Source organism: Tupaia chinensis, unplaced genomic scaffold, assembly GCF_000334495.1.
Source record: "Tupaia chinensis unplaced genomic scaffold, TupChi_1.0 Scaffold000708_1, whole genome shotgun sequence".
NCBI lineage: Eukaryota > Metazoa > Chordata > Mammalia > Scandentia > Tupaiidae > Tupaia > Tupaia belangeri.
Genome location: NW_006160231.1, coordinates 2,204,634 through 2,219,836, shown reverse-complemented (window position 1 = coordinate 2,219,836; position 15,203 = coordinate 2,204,634). Strand labels below are relative to the sequence as shown.

General features: G+C 37.8%; 1 protein-coding gene across 2 annotated transcripts; it reads left to right on the top strand.

The window, feature by feature from the left end:
* The first annotated feature begins 276 nt into the window (after positions 1-276).
* Positions 277-14,631, top strand: TRA2B (transformer 2 beta homolog). Of its 2 annotated transcripts, none has more exons than XM_014592542.2 (9): positions 277-413; positions 3,146-3,279; positions 4,276-4,438; positions 6,285-6,473; positions 8,698-8,813; positions 10,230-10,313; positions 11,251-11,310; positions 11,643-11,713; positions 13,637-14,631. In XM_014592542.2, exons 1-9 carry the CDS (start codon positions 312-314, stop codon positions 13,645-13,647), a joined length of 930 nt encoding a protein of 309 aa, XP_014448028.1. In that variant the 5' UTR covers positions 277-311; the 3' UTR covers positions 13,648-14,631. The 2 variants fall into 2 exon arrangements, with proteins under 2 accessions (XP_014448028.1, XP_014448027.1); XM_014592541.2 differs by having other exon boundaries at positions 11,640-11,713.
* The last annotated feature ends 572 nt before the right edge of the window (positions 14,632-15,203 follow it).

Here is a 15,203-nt window from a genome sequence, read left to right as displayed (position 1 = left end):
GCTAGGGGCAAACAGAGCAGGAAAGATGACAACGTTCCAGAAAGATACTGCTGATGGAGAAAAATGTAGGAACATAAAATTTCTGGAATCGTTAGTGAGGCTTAACTAGTATAATGAAAACCCGTGGTGCTGCTTAGTTTCACACCTACTAAAGTGAACTTGAATTTAGGGCCCTGATCTTTTTGAGCAGTTCTAAATGTAACATATCTAGTTTTAAAGTACTATAGATATTGGGTGGTTATTTCTACTTCATCTTCTCAAATACCATTTTTTTAGGGGGGGGAATACATGATGCAGTTCCTGAAGGTTGTATGCAAGTACAAAGAGTATCAAAGTTCGTGAAAAATGAACATTGCAAAGAACTGTGGATTGTAAAACACTTCATCAAAATAATCTTACAATTCTATTTTCCTGTAAGTTTTTTTAAATTCCCTCATATGGTAAAAGTCAGTAAGACCTTGAGCCTTACAGTGAATTTTGGCTTCATTTTTGTTTATGCTGGTATTTGAGTTTTCACTATTTCTTTACTTGAGGCATTGCAGAATATTTCTTTGAGTAGGGCTTAATGTGGTGATGCCTCTAACTTTGTCAGCTTTTAGAATAGAAATTGAAATATTGTGTATTAGGGGCTTTCCCAACTGCTCTTAAAGATTTATCTTGTGTATTAAGGTTTAAAGTTAGTGTTATACTTTGAATTTCAATAATTTTAGGTCTTGTTTATTAGAGACAAGTTAAATTAACTTGAGTTTCCCAGAAAGTGCAAATTAAACTTTCGACATCTACATGTAGGAATCCCATTCTGCTTCCAGAAGTGGAAGTGCTCATGGATATGGGGAAATCTGCAAGGCATACCCCGAAAAGGGAAATTTTCCGGACCAGTTAAGTGGTCAACATAATTGTAGAGGTCCTTGACTTTTTAAACAAGTATCCCTAGGGAAAAAAAGGTGTGGGCATTTATCTATAGATCCTGTTATGGATGCTGAGGAAAAACTAAGTTATACTAAATTGCCTTTGAGCCTTGATCTGTTTGGAATTTTGTGAGATTTTATTAAGGCTTGTTTCCTAGGCTAGGAAAACCCTCCTAAAGTGAACAGACTGGTGAGACATCTCAGCTTCAAATAAAGCTTCTTTTCAATAAAGCAAGGGATTTAAAGGGAATCTTAACTTCCACATTCTTTGTTTAGATTCCTGTGCTTATTTCTGTTAGCTATAGCAATTGATAATCTTAATGTGAGGCATTCATGTACTTTGCTCTCCCTTCATGAGCAGATTGCTTAATTTTTTTTCATTAAAGGTTATAATATTCCTAGCATTAAAGTAAATGCATCTAGTAGCTTTTATGTAACCCATTTTTAGCTTCTCTTGTGGATTCGCTTTTGCCTCTGATAAAAGATGGCAGACAAGTCCTTGTCTTGAGATCTTTGTCCTAAGAGAAGGGGGGGGTAAGTTATGTTGTAGATATTAGTGTTTGGATCTTTTGATAAAGAAATCTTAAGTATCAGGAATTGGGGCCTACAGGGAAGCAGTACATCTTTCTTGGTTAAGGAAAGCTGTTCTCACAAAGTTTTGTTTTGTTTTTGTTTTTTTAATGTCTTCGCAGTTATCATACATGGGGTGGGAAGTTGGGTAGGGAGGAAAGGCTGTCATATTTTGGTTTTCATTCTGTTTTTATAATGACTTTTGAGGTATTAGCTGAAAGTTTTGGGCTGTTTGGACCTTCGGTCAGGGAATTTATAGATCCCTGTTTTAAGCTTCCGTCTCTGCTGTGTTTCAAAAATTATCCCTGGAGCGTCCTAGAAAGGATCTTTCAGATCATCTCCATTATACATTATACCATAAAGCACAAAACTATATTCTAAAATTGTGGGGCTACCGTTCAAACTGGTCTTGTTTCTGTCCTTTCAGTGATAGCCAGAAGAGCCATCACACAGTGATCTCTTGTGATAACTTTTAGATGAAAACTTTGATTCATACCTTACAGTTATTTGTTGTAATACTGCTTTCTTTTGAGTTTATTTTTTGTGTGTGTGAGTAGACTCTGGTTTGTTTCTGGCTAAGTTGGGTAACTGAAAAATCAGTATCTGACTTGGTAATTTAGTTGTCAGAGCCAGTGGATTCTTTCCTCTCTTCATCCACAATTTTGTTGCTTGGCAGAACTTTCCCTTGGTTTCATCACTTTACTATATATGTGCTTTTTCTGTTGACTAGTTGACCATATGTCCTTTTCCTTGGTGAGCAATTACTTAAGACATTCCTTAGCTGTTTTCTTTAGAGATCTTTTTTATACCTCCCAACCTGCCCGTTTTTTTTCCAGTTCTGAGTACATCTTTTGGTTACAGTTTTACCTAGACTTTGGTTTTCACATACAGTTCCTGAACTTCCCATCATGGGTCCTAGATTAGGAGCCCCTGGCTTAATCTGTCCATGTAAATTTGCCCTGGGGTATCTCCATTTAACTGAGGAAAGGTGTGGATCTCTGGCACCCTCTCTGCTAAGCTGCAGAATTTATTTCCTTGCCGCCCTAGTGCCATCTGGTTGTTTTTGAGTTTCTAAGGGACTTCCCATTGTAGTCCGGCAGAAAAGGGTCTTAAAGGGTTTAGTGTTCTTTGAACTAGTTCTTGTTTTCCACTGGGATTCTATTCTGTCTTTCTCTAGGAGTTGAAGCAGAGATCACTTGTCTTACTCATTAGTAAATACAGCTTGAGGTCTTAAATAAGTATTTTAAAGTAAATATTATAAATTTGGTAGGGTTTGTTTTATTAGTTACAACTTAATTTGAAGTAGGTATATAGATGCCATAGTTGCTAAGATTCTTTCTCCCTCTAGTCTTTATGGAGTAACATTCCCAAAATATAATCCTTGGACAGTTCCCTTTACTGCTTGGCTCTGGCGCTCCTTTCCAAAGTGAGTGGGGTCATATAACTTAATCCTGCTCTCAAAGGTGGAAGAAAGGACAGATTAATTGATTAATGTCAATTGGAGCATTGAAACTATTATACCAGGTATATTCAGTTTCTGCCCTTACCTATGTTTTCTTATCTTGGAAGGGGATTGCTCTCCCTCGCTATTTATCTCACAGCAGCTTAATTTGTTTTTAAAGTTGCCCAAAAAGTATACAAATTAAACTTTTGACATCTACGTGTAGGAATCCCGTTCTGCTTCCAGAAGTGGAAGTGCTCACGGATCGGGGAAATCTGCAAGGCATACCCCTGCAAGGTCTCGCTCCAAGGAAGATTCCAGGCGTTCCAGATCAAAGTCCAGGTCCAGATCTGAATCTAGGTAAGAAAGACTGTCTTGAGATTTTCTTGTTACTCTTAGCTCTGAAATTGGTGTGTGCTTGTAAACCAGGAAGTTAGAGAGGGTTAGCTCATGTGATGGCCTGTTTAATACTGGTACTAGAAGCAAATAAATTCTGGAAGATAGATGATTAAGTGCTCAAGAGCCTAGCCTTTTGCAGTCAGGGTTCAAAATCTTACCTTTATTTTTGCTGGCTTTGGCAGATTAACTTTTTCAACTTTAGCTTTCTTGTCCATAAAAGGCGAGTTAGTAATGGTACCAGTTCTTCAAAGTTGTGAGGATTCACTGTATGTAACCTGCTTAGTATGACAAACATACTGGAGAACATTGGCTTTCAGTAGCTGCAGTTCTTGATAAGCAAGTGTAGTCTAATGAAGTGCATACATATGTACATAAAACAAATAGTACTACAGTGTTATTGTGTCCCCGTCCCCCCGTCCCCCCCGTCCCCCCGTTGGTTAAGAATAGGCTGTACGTTCTCATTTGCCCAGGATAATCCCAGTTTCTGCCTGTTGTCAGGCATGTCCTGGTTTTGGTGAAAATTTTTATATGGTCACTGTAGTCAAGAGCTATTCATTGATGGGGGGAATAAAACTGCTGGGGAAAAACTATTTGGTGTGGTATTTGTTGGTGTGTTAAATGAATGGTGGGCATAATGAAAGACAAATACAGGGTGATAACTTGGGGATCAAAGAGTACAAACCAAGACAGTGAAATAATGCAAAAGACTGCATGCTTTCAGGTTTTCAAATGATCAGAACACTACACCTTTCTCTTAATTTGAAGAAATGTTGGAACAGCTGATTTTGAAATTACTAAAGAAAGGTGCTTAGTCTCTATTTACTTGGTAACTATATTAGCATGTACCTGGATTATATTTCCTTTTGGAATTTAACTCTAGAATAGGGTAGTAAAAGAATTGTAAGCCATCTATTGTCAGTTATTTAGTCATAACCTTGAAGCCTTTGTTTTTTACAGGTCTAGATCCAGAAGAAGCTCTCGAAGGCACTATACTCGGTCACGGTCACGATCTCGCTCCCATAGGCGATCCCGTAGCAGATCTTATAGTCGAGATTATCGCAGGAGACACAGTCACAGTCACTCTCCCATGTCTACTCGCAGGCGCCATGTTGGGAACCGGGTAAGATACTGTTTTGACACAGTAGACTCCCTTTGTTTTCAATTAGAACCAATTTTGTCTGATAATAGACTTTTAATAGTGAAAGAATGAGTGAAAACATCAGGGGCTTTTTGGTGATTTTTTTTTTTCTTTGGGAGAGGTTTTTGCCATAGGGCTCGTGTGCTCGCCAGACAGACAGAAAGCGAGAAATCACCCCCAAGGGGGCATGGCCATGCTGCAATCCCTTCTCCATTCTCCTCTCGGGGTCCTGGGCACCCACAAACAAGCGCCCGGCATGAGTTTTAAAGCCACCATGTCTGGGGTGCGAACCTTGGGCAACTACGTAAGAGTCCAGCCACATGGCCATTACGCCAACTGCTGGTCCCTAGAGTTTCTTTTGAAAGGGATTTTTGCTGTAAGGAGTGTGTACTTGCCAGCAAGACAAAGTGAGAAATCACCCTCAGGGGTTGGCCATACCACAACCCCTTCTGCTCTTAGGATTTTGGGCACGTGCTGACACACATCCACCTTGAGGTTAAAGCTGCAGGGTCTAGGACCGGAACTGTGATCAACTATGTGGGAGTCTATTGACGTTAACATCTGCTGGTTCTGAAGGTCTCTTTGAAAGTTAATCTGTGTGATTTATATTTGGATTGTCAGTCACTTGTGCATTGTATTGACACAGTGGTATAACTTCAGCCCATTAGATTTTTAAGTAAAACTCTTGAGTATTAAGGCCTTCTTTATTCCATGAGAGGTTTCAAATGAAATGCTATTTAGTGTGTTTATACTGGGCTTTCATTGTATGATCTGGTTGCGGGAGCAGCAGGAAACTGTTTTCGAGAGTAGAATGGAATTTCTCCCTAATAGCTAGTAATGGCAACTTGTTTGTTTTTTGGTTTGCTTGTGATGAATGCAAGCTGCTGTATGCACTGATGTATACTGTATAGATTCTTGGGCTTCATTTATGTGAAAACATGTGCTTGTATAAACACTTACATAATTTTGTGTAAGAAAAAATCAAACTCTACATGCTCTTCTATATCTTTCTGATAGTTCACAGAGCATTGCATTATATGTTTGGGGTGTGTGTGTGTGCGTGTACATTATGCCAGAAGGTATGTGGGTATATGTGAGAGAAAAAACACACCCACTGGGCCACTTGGGCTGTAATCATTCTTCCCCTAGTTCTCTATCCCAGAAGGATTTTGTGCACACATGCCCCTGGTATATTTTTTGTTCTTAACAGAAGGGGCTGGAACCCAAACTCTGGTTAACCTTGGGGATCCTGGTTCCTCTTGCCAATACGTGGCTGCACTACAAAACTAAGCCTGCAGAGCCCATGTTGTCATCATGTGGGCCTGTTGCTGAAGTGTGTTTTTTTGTTTGTTTTTAAGAATTCTTTTAAGGCAGATTTGTCATGCAAAGTTAAGTATTCGTGCTTGAGATTGTAATGTTTTGTTTTGGTCTTTTCTGACCATTCTTGGGGAAGGGGGGGGGAATGGATGTTATATTCGACCAGCAGGTGGTGTGGTTAAAGTGCTATATTGTGGCCAACTGCAGTTAACGTCTCACATCTGCCAGCTTGAAAAATAACACCAGGCACATGTGAGAGAATGAGAGGTTTCTGTCAGAAATACTGAGAAAAAGAAGTAATTACATGGTGGTTATTCCCCATAGGGGTGATTTCTCTCTTTCTCTCTGGAGAACACATACCTTATGCCCTATGGTAGAAACCTTATCCAAATGAAGCTTTAATGTTGAATCATTTCTATATGGTATTTGGTGTAATGGTTAACAGTGTTACTAGTGATATTTTAGTCAATGTGTGGTTTTTTAAATTTAACATTTATTTTTCTATTTCTAGGCAAATCCTGATCCCAACTGTTGTCTTGGAGTATTTGGGTTGAGCTTATACACCACCGAAAGAGATCTAAGAGAAGTATTCTCTAAATATGGCCCCATTGCTGATGTGTCTATTGTGTATGACCAGCAGTCTAGGCGTTCGAGAGGATTTGCCTTTGTATATTTTGAAAATGTAGATGATGCCAAGGAAGTAAGTACAAATCTTCCTGTGCCTTTGTGTAACACCAACCCTTTTAAAGTTACTTAACTTCGTTGACAAAGGACAACTTTTGCTTTAAAGTGTTAGTAGAATATGCAGTTGTGGTTTGAGGTTAAAATGAATTTTGGAGGAATGAAGATTTCAGTAGTACTCTGAAATATGACACCACCTTTTGGGGAGAAATTTTAAATACAGATAGAATAACAAATGTGTGACTTGGCAGTTGGTCTTAACACTCCGCTTCAGTAACTCAGGTCAACTATACTACTTATTCAGTCCTCTCTAAGATTACTTTTTTGAAGTCTCAAGGTTTTTTATTTATACACGATACTATTTCAATGCATTGTCTAAAGCAATTAGTTTTCTGGCTTAGAATGTGTAATTAATGTTTACATGGAGTCATGGGATGTTTTTCTAGCATGGAAAATAACCTGAATGATTAAAGTAATGGCTAAGGAAGAAAAATGCAATTGTAAAATCACTAATTTTCCGATATTTACTCAAAAGCAGTGAATAATGGCAAGCAAGTGATTTTACATTTGGATTTTGTCTTGAGATACAATATAGCATAAAATAAAATACAGATTGTGAATTTGGACCCCACTTCAGAAAGCATTAGTTGTATGTAAGGATGGTAGCTGAAATAATTTCCAAACACAAATACAAAGAAAGGCAAGGGGAAATGTTTAATGTTGAACCCTTTGACGGGTCACTGTTGAAGTGAGTGAGCTCTAGGTTAAATCATTTTATATAATTCTTCATGAAAATTGTACTACTTTTTGAAGATCATAAACATTTTTTAAAGGAGCAGCTTAATTTTAAAAGGATCTAGTGAAGGAAGAATTGAAAGCCAAGTGCAACTTAATATAATGGATGACTGGAAATTTGAGAGATTTGAGGGTGGCTTTCAGTGTCATGGCATCATTTAAGGAAAAATGAGTTGCCAGAGATCATAAGTAAAGTTTGCCCAAGGATACTGGCAATATAGGCTTCCAGATTCCATAATTTACTTTTGTTAGAGAATCAGAGTTAGCTCTGTTTCCATTAAAGAGTGTTTCCTCAGTTTGAACAAACCTCTTTGGAATGGGTTGTGTTTTTTGATTGTTGGGGGTTTTTCTGTTTTGTTTTTTGAATTTTTGTTTTTGTTTTGACAAAGCTCATAGTGTTTCAGATAACTGTATTCTGGATGAAGGAATTTAGTTTTTTGTTTGCCCAGGCCTTTGGCTTCCAGAGCAGGGCTTAGAACACTTAAGTAATATGTATATTACTTTTGAGAAAGGGGACCTCAGTCACAACTAACTGACTCTGCTGTTAAGACACAGAAACAGTTAATATGTAATTTCGATGTGTGAGCTATGCTTTTAGTAAAACATTTATGGACATACACATCTGAATTTTGTGTAGTTTCTACCTGCCATGAAATACTATTTTGGTTTTATGGCTATTTAAATTGTTATCCTGAGGGGCATATACAGAGTATGCCATGCATTGTTTTAGAACTGGAAGCTTTGTCCAGTTCATAGGATAATTATTTCCAGTGTTTGTGGGATCAGTTGACTAGAGAGAGGAAAGTATGAGTTAAAAAATCCCACCCCTGGCAGGGTCACTACTCTGCAGTCTCTTTTCCTCCAGTCTCTAAATGCACCCATTATGATTCTTTGCACATATTGCCAGCCCCCCTCCCCCCAAACTCCCGGTTCTGAGACTCTTAACTGTACAGTTGGCTCTGTGAGATTTAGCACCTTAACTCCACATCACTTGCTGGCCATGTTTTAGGTTATTAGAGTTAGTCATTTATTTATTTATTTTTAGAAAGATTTTTGCTGTAGGGCACATGTGCTAGCCAGAGAGGCATGAGAAACCGTTATCCAGGGGGATAGCCACAGGACTTTCGCTTCTCTATTCTCCTCTCAGTATTTTGGACATGTGTGCCTGTCATAAGTTTTGGTCCCCAGGTCTGGGATTTGAACCACAGTCTACTATGTGGGAGCCCAATGATATAACATTACACCATCTGCTGTCCCTTAGAGCTAACTTTTTGTTTATTTAGTGGAGGGAGCAACCTGTGTGTAATATATAGAGCATTTGCCCTGGCCTAGTGGTAAAGTAATTTAATGTACCTACCTGAAATGTCCATTGAGATCTTATTCATAGCTGTATGGTAAATTAGTGGCCTGTCTAGAATGTATAGAATAATTTCTTTTGTCTTTTGAAGGCTAAAGAGCGTGCCAATGGAATGGAGCTTGATGGGCGTAGGATCAGAGTTGATTTCTCTATAACAAAAAGACCACATACTCCAACACCAGGAATTTACATGGGGAGACCTACCTAGTAAGTACCTTGAACATAAAAATGTCAAAAATGTCATTGACAGTTCACTTTCTCAAAGAAACGCTTGTTTGTAGGCAGAGTCTTTTCACTTCATATTGTCAATCTGTGGATCGTTTTTTCTGGCCTTTTTCGCTGGCTAAAACTATTAAGTATAAGCATTGGGTATATTTTATTCAGCAAATATTAACACCTGTATATCACATTGAAGTGACATGAATTTTGACTTTGCTGTATAATGTTCCTGATTGGGCTTTTTTTCTATAATAGAAATTAGACTGCTAAAATTAAGCTTGTGGGACCAGTGGTTTGCATAATGGTTATAGTGTTGGACTCCCACATGACCGACCACTGTCTTGAAACTCATAAAAGGACTTTTTTTTTCCACTTTGTCGTGATTCTTAGCAATATGTGTATATTTGACCAAAAAAAACAGGGGGATAGCCACAGGACTTTCGCTTCTCTATTCTCCTCTCAGTATTTTGGACATGTGTGCCTGGCATAAGTTTTGGTCCCCAGGTCTGGGATTTGAACCACAGTCTACTATGTGGGAGCCCAATGATATAACATTACACCATCTGCTGTCCCTTAGAGCTAACTTTTTGTTTATTTAGTGGAGGGAGCAACCTGTGTGTAATATATAGAGCATTTGCCCTGGCCTAGTGGTAAAGTAATTTAATGTACCTACCTGAAATGTCCATTGAGATCTTATTCATAGCTGTATGGTAAATTAGTGGCCTGTCTAGAATGTATAGAATAATTTCTTTTGTCTTTTGAAGGCTAAAGAGCGTGCCAATGGAATGGAGCTTGATGGGCGTAGGATCAGAGTTGATTTCTCTATAACAAAAAGACCACATACTCCAACACCAGGAATTTACATGGGGAGACCTACCTAGTAAGTACCTTGAACATAAAAATGTCATTGACAGTTCACTTTCTCAAAGAAACGCTTGTTTGTAGGCAGAGTCTTTTCACTTCATATTGTCAATCTGTGGATCGTTTTTTCTGGCCTTTTTCGCTGGCTAAAACTATTAAGTATAAGCATTGGGTATATTTTATTCAGCAAATATTAACACCTGTATATCACATTGAAGTGACATGAATTTTGACTTTGCTGTATAATGTTCCTGATTGGGCTTTTTTTCTATAATAGAAATTAGACTGCTAAAATTAAGCTTGTGGGACCAGTGGTTTGCATAATGGTTACAGTGTTGGACTCCCACATGACCGACCACTGTCTTGAAACTCATAAAAGGACTTTTTTTTTCCACTTTGTCGTGATTCTTAGCAATATGTGTATATTTGACCAAAAAAAAATCCTAAATTGAATTGATTTTTAAATTTAAACATAATGCTCTGCGTGCAGCAGAGAATTATAATCACGCACCATGATTGTTATGATTTCTAATCTATCTGCAGTGGCAGCTCACGCCGTCGGGATTATTATGACAGAGGATATGATCGAGGCTATGATGACCGGGACTACTATAGCAGATCATACAGGTAAATTATTATGTAGAAAGATCCGTTGTAGTGAATCTGAATTACAAAGTATATAAAAGCAGTGGGATCTTTTAAATATTCCATTGTAACAGGCTAAAACAACTTATTATGCTGGAGTTTAAATTAGATGTTAAGTTTATATGTCTCTTTAAATGTTAATTTGGTGAGTGTATTTGTACATTTGAAGTGTAGGGCTATAGAGACCAGCATGTGGCGTAATGGTTATGTCACTGGACTCCTGACTCCCATGTAGTTGACCACAGTTCAAGTCCTGGTCCCAGTATCTTGAAAATTAAGGCTAGGGAGGTGACGGAGTACTCTTCACCAGGCGCATGTACACATCCAAAATCCTGAGAGGAGAAAGTATTGCTTCGTAGCCATCCTCTAGGGGGGAGGGGTGATTTCTCACTTTCTGTATTTTAACAGCCATGGGTAATTTAGACCCTACCTTGTTTGTGAAAATACACATTTATATGATTATTACCTGTTGAGGACAATAGTTTTTGATAAAATATAGTGTGAAACCGATGTTATACTATTTGGTAATGTTTAAGCAAAGTTGACAATTCCCAAAGTATCACCACTATGGAAATGATTCCTTAAGTATGCCTTGATGTCATCCAGCATTGTAGCACCCACAAACAACCCTTGTTTTTATAAACATTTATCAAGTAGAACTTACAAGATCAATTTACGAAGGCTGGAATGGTTAAGGTCTTCCTGGTTTTGAAATTATTTTATTTAGAAGGGTACTGTTAACATATTCATTTCAGCCACCAGAGAGAGCTCTATACCAGTTTTTTTTAAATTGCCAAAAGCAACTGTTCATCACTTTACCTTTCACTAGATTTTCTTTACATCTTGAGTGATTTAATTTTACCGTTCTTTTAAAAACTTCCAAAACCTAATATATTGTTTCATTTTGTTTTATTTACAGAGGAGGTGGTGGAGGAGGAGGAGGATGGAGAGCTGCTCAAGACAGGGATCAGATTTATAGGTATGTCAGGGCATGATTTAATATCGACATCAAATTAAAATTTAAAAAAAGATTTGGGTTATGTGGAGTTCACAAAAATGTTCTTACTGAAGAAAATACAATAGGCTTCATGTGCTTAGAAAATTAACTGGGCTTATGAATAAGTTTAATACTCAGTGGAACTATTTTATACCTTAATGAGATCAGGTGAGGTAAAAATTGAAATCATTGGTAAGAGCTTATGATTTCAATCATTATTTATTCCTGGTTGCTATGTTCTTATCCTCTTAAATTTTCTGTTATTTCTTATCGTGACTAGAGATTTAGACAGTCTTAACATTTGTTTACAGAAGGCGGTCACCTTCTCCTTACTACAGTCGTGGAGGATACAGATCTCGTTCCAGATCAAGATCTTACTCTCCTCGTAAGTTTGAATCTTAATAAGATTTTGTTTGCGTGTAAATCAGGACTGCTCTGGCCATATCACGGCAAAGTAACCATTCATTTAACATTTAAGACTTCCTCTATTTTCACATGAAGAAATACGGTATATCGGTTTGTCCTTTTTTTAAAAAAAAAAATGCCAGAGGCTGCCAGCTAATGGCTAGTATATCTGTTTGTCTTTTTTTTTTTTAAAAAAAATGCCAGAGGCTGCCAGCTAATGGCATAGTGGGTAAGGTAACTGGATCCCACATGGCCAACCTTAGGGCTCAGATGAAGGGATTATACCGCAACTGTTCCCTGGGTGCCAGGGGAGCACAGTGCTTTCTTGCTCCTTCACTCACTCATTCTGTCTCTCCAGTGAATGTACATTACCCTCTGACAGAATTTTTAAAATATGCTGGTGGAAGGAATACTCTAATGGAGAGGGCCACAACCCACAGTGTTGGTCTGTGGCCTATTAGGAACCAGGCCACACAGCAGGAGAGGTGAACAGTGGGCAAGCAAGCAAGGCTTCCACTGAAGCACTATATTCTTAGAGCAGTGCAAACCTTGTTGTGAGCCACAAGTGCAGAGGATCTCTTGGACACCATTTTTATGAGAATCTAATGCCAGTTGCATTGAGGTGCTGGTGCTGGGGAGCATCTGCAAATGCTGATTGACATTACCAAAGAGGTTTGACTCCTCAGAGACTATAAAAACTCAGCTACTTGCAGACTAAATAGCAAAACCTGTAAGTAGCAAGTGACAGTCCAACTGCAGCTTGGCAGCATGTTAAGACTCCGCAAAGAGCTACATTTAAATAAAATTCCAAGAGTCCTTAAATTATGGGATCAGTTCCACAGGTGGTTTATAGTCAAGCCTACTTGTAGCCACACTTTGTATAGTATGTGGTGATGGTCTATGCAAAGAAGCCATGACATCTTGAAACTGCTTCATTACATAGAGACCACCCTATAATAAAAGACAAGCCTTTTGAGTTTGTTTTTTTTTTTTTTCCCAAGAAAAAGAGCCAGGAACATGAAAAACAGAAGCAATTATTTAAGGCTGTTACTTTATCAAATGTGTATGCTCTGAGTTGCATTCTAAGTGGCTAACTGTCTTTACTAAAGTTTAAGAAGCCCTTTACTATTGGTGAAGAGTTGGTCCTGCCTGCTGTTGAGGACATTTCTTAGGAAATTTTAAGAGAGACAGTTATTCAAAAGATTGCAAAACTTGATTACTTAGTGACATACTCAACCTGTTCAACAAGTTCAGTCTTTCACTTCAAGGGGTTACGACTATTTTCAAATCAACAGATAAAAGTGACTTGGCTGAAAGTCAAACCGTAATTATGAGGCACAAGGGAACATTGGGATTTTAGACATGTTTCAGACATTAGCCTAGATTTTGGAAGTCTGAGCCAGGACCTTTTCCCCCAAGCTGGTGATCACCTGTCTCAGCTTTGAAGAGTTTGACCATATAGCCAGCAGGTGTCATGTTGGTTGAGGTTCTGGACTCCCACATGACTGACCACAGAATTCAGCTCCTGGTGGCTTAAATCATGCTGGGGGAATTTGCGTGTGTGTGTCAGAAATTCTGAGAGGAAAATGAAGGAGATGGGATTTTAATGTGGCCGTTCCTCCTGGGGGTGATTTCTCACTTTTTCTCTCTGTCTCTGGCAAGAGCACACACAAGAGTATCTGTTGCCAAAAATGCTGGGAAACACTGCTGTAATGGGCACCCACTCCTTGCCTGGATTCAAGCCATGGTTGGCCACGTAGGATCTACTCCTTCCCTATATATATAGAGGTTAACTATATAGAGCTTGAGACATTAAATTTTATCCTTTTTAATACATCAGCCTGCAAATGTTCTCATTCAGTTCTCAGTATTAAAATGTGTTTATTCTTTATTTTCTTCCCAGGTCGCTATTAAAGCATGAAGTTGAAGACTTTCTGAAACCTGCCCTAGAGCTGGGATATTGTTTGTGGACAATATTTTTTATTGTCTCCTGTTTAAAAAGTGAACAATGCCTAGTGAAGTTAGGTGACTTTTACACCTTTTATGATGACTACTTTCGGTGGAGTTGAATTCTGCATTTGTGTAGTTTGGTGCTTTATTCAAAGTTAAGTGTTTTCAGAAAAGTATGTTTTGCATGTATTTTTTTACAGTCTAAATTTTGACTGCTGAGAAGTTTCTATTATACAAAACTTCCTTTAAAAGGTTTTTCTACTGAATCCAGGGTATTCTGAAGATCGAAGCCTGTGTGTAAAATGCTACCAAATGGCAAAAAGCAACAATAAACAGTTTGATTTTTACTTTCCTTTCTAACATATCAATGCTTAGCAGAACTGTTCAGATTAAGTTGTCAGTAGTAAATTGAAAGACAAAATGCCCATTTTCCTCCAATCCATGAAACATGCCATACTAAATATACCTGCAACTGAGTGTTAAAGATTATGCTCTGTAACTCTGTACTGCTAGTATTAGAACTAAAAATTTTTCAATACAGCAAATGCTTACTGCTCTATAAAAATGTGGATTTGTCAGCTTTTATGTAATCTGTATTATATATAGCAGGGAATAAGAAAAGAGTTACACAGTGTATGCCTTAAAGAGGCTATTTCTTAAGCTGTTACAAGGGGATAATGGTATTTCAACTAGTAATCAGCACGTGACAATACATTCCACCACAGATGTACTCTTGTTCTTCTAGTTTTTAGAATATGGAAAAACTGGGTGCTTCAGAGTTGAAGATAGAGAAGGGAACACTACACCTGTGTCATGGATAAACTGAAGACTTTGCCTGTTCATTTTTTAAATATTATTTTCAGGTCCTTTGCTTACCAAAGGATGTCCAATTTCACTCAAATGTTTTGAGAATTGTGTTTAAATAAACGCAAATGAAAAGAGAGAAAATTGCTGGTGCAACTTAGTGTACAGAAAAATGTTTCCTTTTGACCTTGTTTAATGTGATTAATCCTCCTATAATTTTAGGTTTTAATGCAGTATGAGATGTATTCTTTTTCCTGTTTTGTTTTTAGAGAAAGAAACGTATCTTCTGAATACATTTAGAGTAAATATCTACATAATGGAGTGAACATCTTCATTTAAGGGTGGAGTTATATATTAAATAACTATAGACTTCATACATACATACTCTGAACTTAACTGAAATGTATGTTTCATAGTATCAGCCCTTTTGCATTTAGGATTTTTGTGATCAACTTTAGTATTTGTATAGGTGGACAATTTAATTTTGTTAGTGGCTTTTGGCACATAGCCATTATTTAACATAGTCTAAGTACTTTTTGAAAATACTTCACGTGTATTCATCTTTAGCAAAACTATATTCCGTACAGAGCAACAAATCGAACAGCTATTAAAGTGGATGTACTAGACTCTGAACTAAGGTGGTCTCAGTCCATGTAATAATGCCATTCTGCCTCTGTAGTCTAGGTTACTAAATCATTGAAAATGTTGGCAGTAGA